Source organism: Schistocerca serialis, chromosome 6, assembly GCF_023864345.2.
Source record: "Schistocerca serialis cubense isolate TAMUIC-IGC-003099 chromosome 6, iqSchSeri2.2, whole genome shotgun sequence".
In the NCBI taxonomy this organism is placed as follows: Eukaryota; Metazoa; Arthropoda; class Insecta; order Orthoptera; family Acrididae; genus Schistocerca; species Schistocerca serialis.
Window position 1 is genome coordinate 472586913 of NC_064643.1, and position 17632 is coordinate 472604544.

The window sequence follows — 17632 nt, forward strand, 5'->3', positions numbered from 1 at the left end:
TATTATGTGTCCCATATCACTCCAACTGCACACGCCCTACACCATTACAGATTTTTCACCAGCTTGAACAGCCCTTGCTGACATGCAGGGTCCATGGATTCATGAGGTTGTCTCCATACGCGTAGACGTCCATCCGCTCGATACAATTTGAAACGAGACTCGCCCGACCAGGATAATGTTTCCAGTCATCAAGGCTCTAATGTCAGTGTTGACAGGCCCAGGTGAGGCGTAAAGCTTTGTGTTGTTCAGTCATCAATGGTACACGAGTAGGTCTTCGGCTCCGAAAGCCCATATCGATGACGTTTCGTTGAATGGTTCGCACGCTGACACTCGCTGAAGGCCCAGCATTGGAATCTGTAGCAATTTGCGGAAGGCTTGCATTTCTGTCACGTTGAACGATTCACTTCAGTAATCGTTGGTTCGTTATTGCAGGATTTTCTTCCGGCCGCAACGATGTCGGAGATCTGATGTTTTACCGGATTCCTATATTCACGGTACAATCGTGAAATGGTCGTACGGAAAAATCTTCACTTCATCGCTACCTCAGAGATTCTGTGCCCAATCGCTCATACTCGACTGTAACACCAAGTTCAAGCCCAGTTAAATGTTGATAAACTGCCACTGTAGCCGAATAAGTGATCAAACAACTGCGCAGACACTTGTTGTCTTATATAGGCGTTGCCGACCTCAGCACCGTATTCTGTCTGTTTACACATCTCTGTATTTGAATATTCATGCCTATACCAGTGTCTTTGACGCTTCAATGTATAACGCTCACATTACTTTCCATGAGTACCAACAATAAACTACTAACCTTACAACGCAAATGAGTTGCTCAACATGTGCAGCGTAATTGTGTTGCTATCGATCAGCCGCGCCCTGTAGTCGTGTGGTCCGAGACGCCTTGTCACGGTCCGCGCGGCTCCCCCTGTCGGAGGTTCGAATCCTCCCTCGGACACGGGTGTGTGTGTGTGTGTCGTCATTAGTGCAAGTTAGTTTAAATTAGATTAAGTAGTGCATAAGCTTAGAGACCGATGACCTGAGCAGCTTGGTCCCGTAAGACCTTACCACAAATTTTCAGATTTTTGCCACCGATTATCGATCATATTAGGCACAGTGCTCCCCCTCCCCGCCCACCCCCCACTGAACATAGTTGAGTTTCGCCTTTACGACGGCTTGAAGTTCGTTGAGCATACTTTCAGTTAGGTATCTGAATGTCTAGGGAGGAATGTTCCTCAAGAGTCGGAACCAGAGAAGATAGTAATTTTGGACGCTGTGGTGTAGAAGGAAGTCAACGTTATATCTCATCGCAAAGGAGTCTCATGGAATTGAGGTGGGCACTCTACGCAGATTTGTCCATTTCAATAAGGTTACTGTCCACAAACCATTCACTCATGGATGCTACGTTATTTATTTATTTATTTAACCTGGCAAGATTAGGGCCATCAGGCCCTCTCTTACATCTAACCAGGCATTCTACTTATTTTACATTCATATGTTTTAGTAGGCATGTTAAACTACATCTAGTAGAAAAAGTAAAAAAAACAATAACAAAGGCACATTTGGAAAAATACATACATATAGAGTTTATGTTCGTAGATGATAAGTACTGTTATAATTAGACATTATGAAAGAGACAGATTTTAGATGGGAGTGCTAGCAGCAGGGAGTATGAGGGAGACTGGTGGTGAAGGGAGGAGAAGAATAGAGACATGATGAAACATAAATAAGGAAATATAAAGGAAAAGAAGGTTGCATGGCTAATAGAGATAGATGAAGAGGAAGAAGAGAAAGGAGCAAGATAGGAGACACTAGCTTTGCCATTTGACAGAGGAGAGCATTGGCCCTATACATTAATTTTGTGGAAAACGTTATGAGGATGATCGTAGGAAAAGCTTCAACTTCTTCTTAAAAGCAGGGGGTGATTGAATTTTGCGCAAGGTAAGGGGCAGTTTGTTCCAGAGGCGGACAGCGGTAACTGAGAAGGAGTTTGCAAAAGTTTTTATTTTGTGCGTGGCACAGTTAGGATACCAAATAAGAGTGACCTCATGTTTCGGTTATGACTGTGCTTTTTCATGCTCATACAAATCACTGTAATCAGTCAACTTTTCCTTTGGCAGAACAATGGGGCCACAGCATGACCGCGAAAAACATCACGATAGTGTCACACCAGCTCTTCCATACTTCGATGTTTGCACTACACCTGTCATAGGTAACGTTCTCCAGGCATTCCCCAAACCCAAACCCTTACGTCGCTACCATCTGTAGCGTAATTCATCGCTCCAGATTACTATTTTCCAGTCATTCACTCTCCAGTGGCGTCCTTCATTACACCATCTCAAGCCTCGCATAGCACTGATTACCGAAGGGTGTGGCTTATGAAGAGTTGCTCGACATTGTACTCCATTCTTTTTTGATCCCTACATACAGTCATTTTTCTAGCTGGACTGGTAGTAGCACTTTGAAATTCACGAGTGATGCCGTCCACGGATTTCAAACAGTTTTTTTACAACCACCCTCCACAATGCTCCACAAATCCTGTCCGTCAGTACACGTAAACGGCGTGGTCATAGTTTAACTGTGGTTCTCCCTTTGCGTTTCCAATGCACAGTCACAACACCAACAATCGACTCGGGTAGCTTTTGAAGACCTGAATTGTCTCTGAGAGATTATTCAAGTGGCATCCGCATTCGAAGACACTGAGCTGTCCTAGCGGACCCGTTCTGTCGTTACTGTTTCTGTACTGTCAACATAATGCTCACCGTCTCCTTTTATACTACCGTGATGGTCTCTCATGACACATAGTGGTCAATTCCGCATTACATAGATGGTTTCCGGGTACTTTTGGTCAGATAGTGTATGTATTGGGTTGGTGCATAAGACAGCAGCGTTGGTATTCCATTTGCTATGTGTTTATTTATCCATTGTCATTGTAGTTCACTGTTGCTACTTGAGATTACATGTTGTCATTTTGTCATTTGCAGATAGCGAGTGGAGCTTTGGACCCTGCAGAACTGAGAGTCAAGTGGATAAATCGGAACATTTACGACATATTCTTCTGTTTGCATTCAGTAGAGGAGTGACAGCAACGGAGCACCCAAAATCATTTGCGCCGTGTGTGGGGATAATGCCACTGGGCAGAGAACGGCATGAAAATTGTTTCCTCGTGTTGAAGAGGATTGTTCTCCATGTTCAGGACGACGTTCGGTGATTCATGAATCTCCTTTGAACGCATCAATCCACAATGATCCGCTTCAGTATACTCTAGAACTGCCATGTGTGATGAACTATGATCATCCCACCATCGTACGTTTTCATGCAAAGGAAGATTCAAAAATCGGGTGTATGGGCACTGCATGCTCTAGGCCAAAATCACAGGAATTTGCGGGTGGCCATATGAACGTCTCTGAATGACGAGAAATGGTGTCTTTATGCTAACGGAAGGCAAACAAAGGAATGGTTGAGCCCAAACAAAGCAGCAACTCCTCGTACAAAGGCCTGCGCGCATACACAAAAGGGAACGTTATGTATCTAGCGGAACAGTTACGGCGTGGTGTACTACGAATTGCTTCCCCAAGGTGTAACCATAACTACTGACGTTTCCTGTCAACCACTGAGATGTGTTGGAGATGCAATCCAAGAATAAATCCCAGGAAGACTGCTTGAAGTGATGCTGTTGTTGTTGTGGTCTACAGTCCTGAGACTGGTTTGATGCCTCGATGCTACTCTATCCTGTGCAAGCTGCTTCATTTCCCAGTACGGACTGCAGCATACATCCTTCTGAATCTGCTTAGTGTATTTATCCCTACCCTCCACGCTGCCCTACAGTGCTAAATTTGTGATCCCTTGATGCATCAGAACATGTCCTACTAACCGGTCCCTTCTTTTTGTCAAGTTGTGCCACAAATTCCTCTTCTCCCCAATTCTATTCAATACTTCGTCATTAGTTATGTGATCTACCGATCGAATCTTCAGCATTCTTCTGTAGCACCACATTTCAAAAGCTTCTATTCTCTTCTTGTCCAAACTATTTATTGTCCATGTTTCACTTCCATACATGGCTGCACTCCATACAAATACTTTCAGAAACGACTTCCTGACACTTAAATCTATACTCGATGTTAACAAATTTCTCTTCTTCAGAAATGCTTTCCTTGCCATTGCCAGTCTACATTTTATATGCTCTCTACTTCGACCATCATCAGTTATTTTTCTCCCCAAATAGCAAAACTCCTTTACTACTCTAAGTGTCTCATTTCCTAATCTAATTCCCTCAGCATCACGCGACTTAATTCGACTACATTCCATTATCCTCGTTTTGCTTTTGTTGATGTTCATCTTATACCCTCCTTTCAAGACACTGTCCATTCCGTTCAAGTGCCCTTCCAAGTCCTTTGCTGCCTCTGACAGAATTACAATGCCGTCGGCGAACCTCAAAGTTTTTATTTCTTATGAATGGATTTTAATACCTACTCCGAATTTTTCTTTTGTTTCCTTTACTGCTTGTTCAATATACAGATTGAATAACATTGGGGAGAGGCTACAATCCTGTCTCACTCCCTTCCCAACCACTGCTTCTCTTTCATGCCCCTCTTATAGCTGCCGTCTGGTTTCTGTACAAATTGTAAATAGCCTTTCGCTCCCTGTATTTTACCCCTACCACCTTTAGAATTTGAAAGAGAGTATTCGAGTCAACAATGTCAAAAGCTTTCTCTAAGTCTACAAATGCTAGAAACGTAGGTTTGCCTTTTCTCAATCTAGCTTCTAAGGCAAGACGTAAGGTCAGTATTGCCTCACGTGTTCCAATATTTCTACGGAATCCAAACTGATCTTCCCCGAGGGAGGCTTCTACCAGTTTTTCCAAGTGATGCTAATCCACAATAACGGAGTCGCATTGGGACGACTTTCCACACTCACCTTTTACATCTGATCTTGCGCCCTAAGATTTTGAGCTTTTCCGCTCTCTAGCGAATAATCTTCAAGGAACTTCCTTTCTGGATGAAAACCCACTCCGAAAATAGCTCGACGTGTTCTTCGCCCCAAAACAACGTGATTTCTACTGTCGCGGGGTCGAAAATTTACATAGAGTTAGCAGTCATTTCCAAATATTCGAGGAGCATATATTGTTGATGACTAAAGATCCTGTTTTGTGTATATAGTGTGGTTATTAAGCTTACGGAAATAGCTACGAATTTGTGCACCAACCTGATATATTTGTATGTGAGTGTGTACAGTTTGTGTGTGTTGGAGAGTCGTTGTCGCGGCTGTCCGGCTGACTTGTAATATGCACGTTATCAGTCAGTACTTGTGGTGTGATTACGTGCGAACAGGTGGAGAAGGAGGCCCTGGAGGCGGGGCTGGCGAGCATGGCGTCCTCGCTGCACCCGGTGGGCGCGGGCGGCGCGCCGGCCACCACGCTGCCGCGGGCGCTGGCGGCGCCGCCCAAGTCGTTCAGCATCGACAGCATCATCCAGCAGGACGCGCCGCCCCCAGCCGCCCCCGTGCCCGCGCTGCAGCCACCTCCTCAGCCGCAGCCGCAACCGATACCGCCCACGCACTCTCAGCCTCCGCAGCTGCCGCCGCCCGCGCTGCCCGTCATGCCCACACCTCTAGGTGCGTACCTTTCTCGTGTCTTACGGACTTACAATTATTGCCATTAAATTAGTACTTACTAACGGAATTTTACTTACAAGGAGAACTTGAGGCCTCCGAAATTCAAATCGGGATGAGACTTCACAGGTTCATACAATCCATTGCCACAGGAGTGTTTGATTATTTAGAACTGTCTGTGACATTAAAGCACCATTTGATGCCCACAATTACCAACTCTGATTTTGAAGTACATGTTCAACATTTACAAAAGTACAGACTCCGGTGTTGCATTGCCCTATTTGGATGATATCCCACCATTTGTGGCTGATACAAGGCTCCAATCGGATGGACATCAAGATGAACCGATCTTGGGTATTCTATATTGCTTCAACTCTATGTCAGAGTTCATTATATGAAGCGACTCCCAAATGGTGGTGAGAACAAATCCATGACAAGATAATGGCTCTTTTCAATGGGTGAGAGATCCAGAGTACGTGCTGACAAGAGCAACAGTCGAAAACCATCTGTTTCTAATTTGGCCAACAGTACAGTGTAATCTACCCCCGCCTTTCTGATTCCAGCTGTTGCCCGCAGTAAACAAAGTCTACTATGAAAAATGAGAGGAGCTAAGCTTACAACAGACTTTCTATTTTACTTAGCTTTTCGTGTAGAGTTGGCTCCAGATCTTCTTGTCTGGGGATCTGATTCTTGAAGCTAAATTCTCACATTTTAGGTCCTCATGGTTGAATTGATGTAAATAAATTTGAAGATTATTGTTGCAGAATTTTTGTTGCTACGTTAATATATGTTGTCACATTAAGAAAGCTGAAATTACATTGTTCGACCGCCGGCCGAAGTGGCCGTGCGGTTAAAGGCGCTGCAGTCTGGAACCGCAAGACCGCTACGGTCGCAGGTTCGAATCCTGCCTCGGGCATGGATGTTTGTGATGTCCTTAGATTAGTTAGGTTTAACTAGTTCTAAGTTCTAGGGGACTAATGACCTAATAATAATAGGTATTTTAAGTGTGGAAAATAATTCGTAATTTGAAATTTTTCTAACAAATATTTTTAACTGTACATTCAGAGCTAATACAGTAGATATCGACTGTATCATCGAAAATAATAGAAATACTGACCTGTCCAAAATTCGAAAAATAATACTGGTCTCGACAACTACTGTGGAGGAAAAGTACTGCTAGAGGAGGATGTCCCATTACAACGGGTAGCATACGATATTGCATTATCTTGTTGAAGATAACGTCAAAGAGGTCTCGGAGAAAAGGCGCAGCCACTGACTGAATGATGCCAGGAATGTAACGGCAGCTCTCCAGGTTACCGGATACGGAAATCATAGGTGATTACTCGTGTACCCAAATGACATTTCACATCACCACGTCAGGTGCTTGCCCCGTATGATAATAATGGGCCCATATGACAATAACGAATACAATCTGGCAGGCGTTTTTTCTTCAAAACGTAAACATTTATTGGTAGTTTTGTTGAGATTAGAATCTATTGTTAATTCTTTGTCTGATCTTGTCGGATCCCCACATATGGATGCGGCCATCATGATGCCATAAGTAGAACCGGGACTGCTGCCACTCCGAAGTCCAGTGCTGTCGTTGAGCGCAGCACCGTTGGCGCACCCCTCACTGCTACCGCGTCAAGGGTAACCACAACAATGATTATTATGCTGCCAGTCAGTAGTGTTCCAGATATCATGACACTGTCCTTGTGGATACTCCTCAGATTGCAAACAAATCCATTTCCTGACATTGGATATATGACGTGGCTGTACGATCCTGCACGATCAAGTGAACCATACCTCTGTCCTTTCAGGCGCTAGTCGCGTGCGGCCTTCGAAGTTCCCTATGGTTTTGATTTTGGTTCTCCTGAACACATCGATTCCATATGTGTGTCAGAGTATTAGAAAACAATCAACGAGTGTAGCAATATCGCTATCTATAAACCGCAGTCTCCCTAGGCTACGATACGTGCTGATAGACATTTCTGCTTCTTTGACCAGGCGCACATAACCAACATTTCTATGGGCTTTTTTTCTTATATACAGAATACAGATAGATGGCTTTACTCCTGTGTACTTTTTGCGGTTGTGCTGATGCGCTTATCTTTTACGTGTAGTACACTTCGTGCCACTTGATGTTTGTTGCATGCTGCGTTCAGGATGCTGTTGTTTTAATGGCCAGCCAAGTACCACACGTGTGCTTTCATTCTTAGAATCTTTCATTCTTTCTCCCAATGGTTAGAACAAGTTTTGTTCGAATAACACCCCTTTGAAGAGTGAGGGCTTTGCAGCCAAATACTGGTTCTGCTACATGGAGCATACAGTCTCCAATACAATTACGACTGAGAAATTTTCCTTTGTGGAATGACTAGACCTGGGAATTCATAGACTCGTGATGTCAGCGGATGATCGACACTTAGGAAAGCTAGCTGTTCCAGTTTACATACTTCCTCACTACAGACAGAGAATGACATAGTGACCGGTCAGCTTTGTTAGGCTCACTGCACCTTATCATCGACTTCTGCAGTTACGTTAGAGCATCCTTAGGTATTTCTGGAACTGGAGAAGTCATTGCTGGTGAATAGCCGGGATGATAAGCTCTAAATGCTGTGGAGAATAGGAATATCATAGAGAAACGAGCAATTTATAACAAATAAGGAAAGGAGGAAAACATAGTGGAGGTAATAACTATGGAATCAAGAAAAGAAAGTTAATTTAAAAGTATTAAGTCAGCAATTACGACTTCTGATCTCCGTCATTTAATTTCAGTGTTGAAAAATTTGTAAAAGAAAATATGTGAACGGATACAAATGTCAAGACCAGAAGTGCAACACAAATTTCATCTGGTCGGAAGCATGAAATGTCATTGCCATCACCTTCATTATTATGTGAGTTGGTTACACTTGTTTCATTTCCCGTATCTCAGTTGCCCGTCTTATCAGTCTTCTCAATCCTCCGTTTGTAATCCTTGGGTTTCCTTGGCTACTTGATCTTCCATATTCCAATGTCACCTAACCCATGTTCTTTTTGATCTCCCTTGACACGTCACTCTTTTACTTTCTTTGAACATCTGTCGAAGATGGTGTGTCCTTTCCACCTGAGCGGTTTTGTTCCAATTGTCTCCTTAAAATCAGCTTCAATTCCTTTTTTTCTCCAATTTCTTGATTTCTTCTCTAATCCCTTCTTGTTACTTCAGAGCAAAACAGACAAGAGTATTTGGTTTCCATTGCTCCTATTTTAATTTTATCCGTGGGAGCAGTTTCCACATTTCTGCCCCATATGTCATTATACTATTATCGTTTTACACATTCGTCTGTAGGTGTTTTCAGTTATATCTTTACTTTACATCAACTACGTAACTGTCTTATTGTTAATGTACCTTCATCAACTCTGTTCACAATTTCTGCTTAGGTGTCACCTTCAGTTGTTATTGAACTCTTAAGTACTTCTACAATTTACCACTTTTTTATAATTTTTGATTTGTTCGTAAGTCACTTCCGTTACTTCTAACTGCGACGAGTTCTGTCCTCTTTGCATTCATTGGCTGTTCTTACGGCGTATCATGTCTTCTTTCCTATCATTAATACAACCCATTTCAGACACTTAGCCGTTAATTTGTGTAGCGTGTGATGCACATCCTCTGCTGTGATTACCAGAGCGGCTACAAACTGTAGACTACAGGAAGTACTATCTTAGTCTGGTACACTCATGTCACGCAGTTTTTTTTCTCTACAGTTTTTTTTTCTCTACATAGATCCTAAAGAGTGTTGGGCACGCACAGCATTGTTGCAATTATCTCTTAGTGAAGCGTGTAGGTTCACAGAGTTCATTTCCAAACTCTATTACTTGTTGTAATGTTTTGGAACGTTTTTATACCTTCTTAATGAGCTGCCAACTTAAGCAATTTTGTTCCAGTGCATACAGCGACCTATTGACTGGGCTAGTGTCATATGACTTTTGAACAGCAGACAACAACATAGAGATTTTCTAAGTGCCAAAGTTTGCGAGGTACTTGTGAAAGGACTGAAAGAATTCTGCCGTCTAGAGAGCAATGTAATGTTGCGTGGCCGAAGAAGGAAAGATATTAGGAACATTACTAATAAGGTGAACAGGGTTTTATTCGGCAACAGAGCTCTACTGATAACAAATGTTTACTGGAACTGAGGTAGAGTTTTTTGGAGCTGTGAATATAAGACAAATTAAAACTCTATGTCAGATCGGGATTTTTCTCCTTTTGAACAGCACTGTATGTGATTGATATATTAATAGTGGGAGGGACGCTTTAAAATTAACTGGCAGTGTAACGAAAAGATCTCGGGTGTGCAGACGAGTAGCAGTGTTGAGATACCGCGAAGTTTCAACGAGTGTCATACTCATTATCTTTGGGCGAAAACCGTAAGAGTTTAAAATATAATAGCGTAGAAGGATGTTAAATGAATTAGGAGGACGGTTAGAAAATGACATAATGATGTACCAGGAGGAGCTGGAAAAGTAAATCATTGATGGGCATCCCTTATCATTCTGGAGACTCGTTCTGCAGTGTATCACAATGGCTGGTTTTCTAAACATTCTCAACAGTATTTCTTGAGAAGAATATTTTTCTTTGAAGAATTATCATTTAACTTCAGGTGCATTTCCGTAAGGTACTGACTGATATGATCATCGACAAGTCTAGGAGCACCACTCTGTAGTTCATCATGCGCCGGACCCCAGTAGTCTTTGTGTGTGAAGAATTCATCTGGCAGCTTGCCGCCATAGAGAGTAAGCCACCTGTACGCGGTCTCATGGGAATGGTTGAGTGAGGGGCTACAAGTCTGAAAGGGCGTTCTGCTGTCAGAACGTCTTCGGCTCTTTAAGTCAAGAAGAGTTGAACATATGGTGGACTTTATCCGCATTATAGTTAAACGTTTCTACCTTCCTGGAACCTGCTCGAGAGCCATGTTACGACGCTAAGTACGACTTTCAAATGCAGGTCCATCTTGAGATGTCTATTTGGGGTCTCGGAATTGTCAATCAAACAACTACGAGTAAAGTCGACCAAATGTGTTGTGTCCCACCCTACTTCACAGTGTTACAGGCAAGAAACGCATACCGCACGCAGTCAGAACGACTATGCCTAGGGTGACCTCCAAAAAGAATGTTGCAGGCCCACTAAACGATCTCATATTCTCACGTCGTGTTTTACGGTTTGTCCTCATGCGTCTCGAAGCTCTGTCTTATGGACACCGTAATTAAGCACCGTTTCCATGTTTGTAAAAACTGGTAGCTAATAATAGTTTATTTCATCAGCAGCTCTTACTGCTTCTGAATTATTTTTTTTTAATTTACGATCTATCACCTGAACAAAACGTATTGCTGGAAAGAGCTTTTGTCCATTAGTACACTGTGGCTGGAGAAGGGTTACAAATGGTACCGCTGACAGCCCAGTATTTCCAACAACGTTGGGGACGAGTAAAATGAAATAACACAGATTACAGTACATACGGATGATTTAATGGAAGCTAATTTGAGACTGTCCGCCGGCGAAGCTGGAAGGTAGCAACTCGAGTAGACAGTAGCAACGACCTATAGAGAATAGATGGTTGGTGCAGGGAATGATAGTTGTATTGTATTGAACTGGAGACCTAGAAACGACGAAGAGGCGTAGTCCTCAGTGATATACAACCCCACAACAGGCCACTCACCCCACCGCCGCCCCACACCGAGCCCAGGGTTATTGTGCGGTGCGGCCCCCAGTGGTAATTATTGTGTACGCCAACGTGGAGATAGTGTTTGCACAGCAATCGCCTACATAGTGTAACTGAGGCGGCAAAAAGGGAAACAACTCGCATTCGACGAGGCAGATGGAAAACCGCCTTAAAAACAATCCACAGACTGGCCGGCACCCCGGACCTCGACACTAGTCTACCGGGCGGATTCGGGCCGGGGACCGGCACGCCTTCGCGCCCGGAAAGCAGTGCGTTAGACCGCACGGCTAACCGCGGAGGCGGATGACAGTTACTCTGAACGTAAGTAAATGTGATGTATTGCTCATAAATAGACGAAGAAGTCCATCACTGTTCAATTACAATATCAGTGACAGTCAATGGAAATATTAACTAAGGTAAAATACTTAGGAATAGCCATCGGGACCGATCAGAAGTGCAATGATCACATAAAATGAACTGTAGGAAGAGTAGATACCAGACTGAGAGTCATAGCTGGAGTCTTGAGGAAATTATTTTTAACCATGAAAGAAATGACTTACAAAACATATGTTAAGACCGATTACTGAGTATTTCTCATTATTCAGTAACCGTTATTAGACTGAGATGAGAAGAGAGAGAGAGAGAGAGAGAGGGAGAGAGGGAGAGGGAGATCCAACGAAGAGCGGCACGTTTGATCGGTTAGTTTAGTTGGTGTCCAAGCGTTACGCAGACACTCAACCTACTCCGGTGGCAGAAGCTACAAGAGAGGCACTGTGTATCATGGAAATTTTCACTGCTGAAATTTCGAGAGCGTACGTTCTGGAATGAGTTTTGCCTTGTATTAATTCCTCTTACACATGAGTCGCGAAATGACCATAAATGAAATTATAGCTTGGTTCAAATGGCTCTAAGCACTATGGGACTTAATATCTGAGGTCATCAGTCCCCTAGACTTAGAACAACTTAAAACTAACTAATCTAAGGACATCATACACATCCATGACCGAGGCAGGATTCGAACCTGCGACTGTAACAGCAGCGCGATTCCGGACTGAAGCGCCTAGAACCGCTCGGACACCGCGGCTGGCAATTACAGCTCATACGGAGGTTTACCGACACTCATTCTTCGTACGTGCCATTAACGAATGGAACAAGGAAGGGGGGAAAAGGTACTCTACCAGAAGTGCCCTCCGCCACACACCGTTAGGTGGCTTGCGGTGCAGAGATGAAAATATAGGAGTGAAAAAAGTGGACTATATAGAATTATGAGGCAAACTACTCTGCTTTAGCGAAGGAAGCTCGAAATGGAAACCTTGGAGATGAACACACCGACATCTGACTTGCGATCGAAACTATGTGTTCAGCTTTTGGGGTTTTGGAACAAGGACGCTACGAACAAGCTACATATCATTCTCGAAGGATATATGTTGCGCTTTGCCAACTACATGTCGGCCAAACGTGGTTGACTCATGGTGACATTCTTAGGTCAGAGGATCCACCCTGTTGGCGCTCTGGCTCCCATCTGTGGGTGGCTCAGATCTTTAGAGTGATCCACCTTCACTGGTTTTTATCCACTGCCGAATATTTGTCGGCTGTACCTAGTTGACTCATGGTGACATTCTCAGATGAAAAGATCCGCCTCGTTGGCATTGTGGCGCCTCTCTGTTGGTGACCATGTCCTGTAACAACAATCCAGTTTCGCTGCTTTGCGGTGAATCCTGTAGCTTTCAGATAAAGACTTCCTGATAGCTTATATGGTTTTATGGATTGTTAGATAGAGTGGCGGCCGGCACACCACCACTCCAATGCATTTTCTTACATTTAAATTTCGTTTACTACTTATATTACTTTAGTCTTTTAACATTCTGTGACTTGAGCACGAAGTCTATGTTCAGTAGTGACTTGTAATGCTACCAGTCGAGTGTGGAAGAAGACGTCCTGCCCTAAAATGAACGTGGATTGGTTACTTCAAACCGACACTACTCTCACTGCGGCTCATCATCTTCTAACTTCTTTTCTTCCATAAATATTTTTCTACTGGCTCTCTGCCTCAGACGACACCTATTTCTCTCCTGGAGACCGGTCGGTTTCGATTCATAAAGGGAAAAGGAATTGATGATCTCGATGTAGAGTCCTTTTCGTTGTTGTTGTTGTTGTGGTCTTCAGTCCAGAGACTGGTTTGATGCAGCTTTCCCTGCTACTCTATACTGTGAAAGCCTCTATATCTCCGGGTTACTACTGCAACCTACATCCTTCTGATCTGTTTAGTGTATTTATGCCAAATGAAAAAATTGAAAAAAAAAAACTTGATATCCCCAAAAATTCGTACATTAGTTTATTCAGCTAGCCGGTGTGCCGCGCCCACAGATTTCAACCGGCTGGTGCTGACGACGCTGCAGACGGAGCGGGCGTCGCGCTGCTCGTCGGGGCTGTGCCCCGCAGCGGCGGCGGCCGTGGCGGCGTCCTACGTGTCGGCGTGCCTGCACCACCCGCCCCCGCAGCCGCAGCCGCCCCCGCCGCCCCCGGCCGTGTGGCTGCCGCCGCTGGCGCCGCAGTCGTACCCCTACTCGTACTCGTACCTGCACGCGGCCACGCTGTACGCCGCCGCGCTCGGCCTCCTGGGGCCCGCCGCCGCCTCCACGACGGCCGCCGGCGCCGCGGCGCTGCCCAAGGCACCGCCCCTCAAGCCGCACGCGCTGCCGCCCCCGGCGCACGGACTCGCGCTGCCGCCGCCCGCGCCGCCGGCCACTCCCTTCCTCGACGTCGTCGACTCCAGTTCCAACAGCTCCACCGACTTGTTCGCCGCACACGTCAAGTCCGAGCTCTAGAACACGTGAGTCCGTGCACCACTCACTCGCCGTTATTCTCAACGCGAGCCACAGAGGACGAGTTTGACGGAGGACACGCACATTTAATATTGGTTCTTTGACTTAAGTTTAAAGCTTTTCTAGTTATAGTTGTTTGAAGAGGAAATAACATTGTGCTTATGGGTATAGCCGAATGGATTTCATATTGGGCCCTAATCAACCATTAGCACCTGTTCTCAATATCTGTGTCGGTCCATCATGCACAGGGGACATCGGGTGGTTAAAAATGGCTCATATTGATCTGAGCACTATGGGACTTAACATCTGAGGTCATCAGTCCCCTAGAACTTCGAACTACTTAAACCTAACTAAACTAAGGACATCACACACATCCATGCCCGAGGTAGGATTCGAACCTGCGACCGTAGCGGTCGCGCGGTTACAGACTGTAGCGCCTAAAACCGCTCGGCCACCCCTCGGCTGCATAAGTAATTGTCAATGTCAATGAAATTCACCAACAGCCGTGTAGCTTAAGGTGTTATTTTAGTTTCAAGGCTTCCGCTCCTGATAGCCGAGTTATCAGCGCGACGGAATGTCATGCCTAACGGCCCGGGTTCGATTCCCGGCTGGGTCGGAGATTTTCTTCGCTCAGGGACTGGGTGTTGTGTTGTCCTTATATTCATCAGTTCACCCCCATCTACACGCAAGTCGCCGAAATGGCGTCTACTCGAAAGACGTGCACCAGGCGAACTGTCTACCCGACGGGAGGCCCTGGCCACCCGGCATTTTTCCATTTTTAAGGCTACCAGTTTCAGCATTTCACTATGTCATCTTCAGGCCCCACATGCATGTCTCCTAATAAACGAAAAAGCAGCTAGTTGCTATTGAAGCACTATGTGTAACGACTGAATTCAGGACATCCAGAGATTTATGGCTCTACATGGCATTTTCGTTTATTTGGAGTTATGCATATTGGGCCTGAAGATGGCACAGTGAAATGCTGAAACTGGTAGCCTTCGAAACAAAATAACGTCTTAAGTTACACGGCTGTTGGTGAATTTCATTGACACTGACAATCATGTTCTCAATATAGCGGCGCTAGTGGTCATTATTGTTAAAATTAAAAACAAATACTACACTCAGTGAAACCTAGTTTGTGAGGTCCTCATTAATACAGATATCTGCTTCAGTCAGATTGTATTTCTTAAAAATTTAGCACGAGACCAAGAGATGAATACACTAAGCAGATTCAGAAGGATGTAGGTTGCAGTAAGTACTGGGAGATGAAGAAGATTGCAAAGGATAGGGTAGCATGGAGAGTTGCATCAAACCAGTCTCAGGACTGAAGACCACAACAACAACAACAACAGCACGATATCAGTAAACCCCAACCCCCAATTGTTTAAATAATCCTGTCTATAAAAAGTCATACCTCCCGAACTGTGTGTCGCACAACGACGAAATTTTGCAGGTAAATTCAGTGCTATACAGTACGTGGATACTATACGGAAATTGTTCTGCGAACCGAGATAGTAGCAAAGAGACAAAAACGACATGCCTGATGCTGGAGTTTTAATTCAGTACGCGATTAACTCTTTTCCTTTCATCATTTTGGGTGGGGTGTCTGAGAAAAAGAGCTTCGTGAAGGTTATGGGCAAAGTCTGTTGAAAGTTGCTAAGTGGTCTAATTCTAAAGTGCTGAATGAGTATAGTCTGGGTAATTTGCGCGCCATGAGTTATGCTGCCTTAAACATACAGGGTGAACATTAATAAAAAAGGCCCTATGAACTTTTGTCCGGAAATGCATCGTTGCAGCGGTAGACGGTGCTGACGAATGATAGTTCCTCTGACCACGTGCTGTGAGGTCCTTATGTGTTGCAGGCTATGTGATCGACGTAGTGTACTGTAAGCAGATGAATGGTCCGGTATTTATGTGGGAAACAAGCCGAGATAGTGTTTGTGTGTAGCCAAGCAGAGACAGCATGGCTGTATCAAAACAAGTATACTCACAGACAACAGACACATCCCTAACAACATTTCAAGTCCTTAATGGCTCATATCACACATCCGAACACGCAGTGAGTCCGCGGACTGTGCGTACGCCGGATATGGAGGACCGGGTTCTACAGGATATTGTGACGAACCGTAATATAAGCTTCAAGCAAGTGGCCCGGCAACGTAGTGTAAGCCAAAGTACGATTATGGTATCCTGCATGACAACCGCTACCTTCCCTATCACCTATAATCCTGTGGAGGTCACTTTGAACATCTGTTGTGACTGGATGCGATGCAGCTCTGTACTGTGTTCGGGACGGTTTGTTATTGTTGCACGCACACCGTTCATTTTCGGACGTATGATCATTTTCCTTCTTTCCAGTCAGGAATCTGTCCCCGTAGCTTGTCGTTTTTATTAATGTTCACTGTATATATACAATTTATAACTGTAATACTTGACTTATTGTGCCAAACCTTTAACATTATATTACTACTCTTAATGAGTACATTTAAATTTTAAATTTTGAATTATTAAATTCGGTCAGTCAGGGTGTAAAACACTGCAAAATTATATACACAACATGTAATTGGCACTCTGCCTCATGTTAGCCTTTTGGTAACATATATCTGAGCCGGCCGATGTGGCCGTGCGGTTCTAGGCGCTGCAGTCTGGAACCGCGAGTCCGCTACGGTCGCAGGTTCGAATCCTGCCTCGGGCATGGATGTGTGTGATGTCCTTAGGTTGGTTAGGTTTAACTAGTTCTAAGTTCTAGGGGACTAATGACCTCAGAAGTTGAGTCCCATAGTGCTCAGAGCCATATATCTGATTGGAAGCACTAGCGGAAATAATCGACGACGACGAATATGATTGCCTTTAAATTCAGCCAAGCAAGAAGCATATATCCTGGCACGGTGTCAGTTAGCAAGTTAATACTGAGTTGAGCAATAATGTATTGCCCCCGTAATTTACTTGGGTAAATAGATATCAAAGAGAAAGAAGGTGGCAGAGTCCACAAAAAAGGTTGTATAAGATGGAAAAAGCAGAATTACTGAAAAACGTTGCAGCTGTGACGGAATTTCAATAGTGTCAGACTGGAAGAATAATTTAAAAGAAATTGTAGACATTTGTTTCAAGAGGATGACACTTTAAAGAGCAATGAGACAACCAAAACAGCGAAGAAGGAATCGCTAGGTAGCTCACTTTTAATGTGATCAAAGCGAGAGTATCGATCCTATTTCAGGCTCCATACTGCAGGAAGCTGCTGTAAGTTTAAGCAAGAAGCTTTCTGATTCTGATCCTAGCATCACAACCACCCAGAGTTGCTCTCTAAGGTGGAAATACCGACATGAAATGTGTCAGATGTTAATGATTGTTGAGAGCTTTTCAGGAGATACAGTAGATGCTTAAAATTTAAAAAAAGAATTCTAAAATCTTAAGTTCCTTTGGTAAGTTAAGATCAGTTTTATAACGCCTATGAATATGGTCTTTTTTATTAGGGGCTTCTTGCAAAACGTTAGCATTAAAAAT

The 17632-nt window shown here is 44.1% G+C and overlaps 1 protein-coding gene across 1 annotated transcript in view; it reads left to right on the forward strand.

Annotated features, from left to right (window-relative positions):
• The window catches only part of LOC126484927 (forkhead box protein B2-like), a 145933-nt gene that overhangs the window by 35126 nt on the left and 93175 nt on the right, over nt 1-17632 (forward strand). The window contains exons 2-3 of the mRNA XM_050108529.1: nt 5331-5613; nt 13671-14136. Coding sequence (XP_049964486.1) covers nt 5331-5613; nt 13671-14131 — 744 coding nt within the window. The 3' untranslated portion in view covers nt 14132-14136. The remainder of the gene's footprint in view (nt 1-5330; nt 5614-13670; nt 14137-17632) is intronic.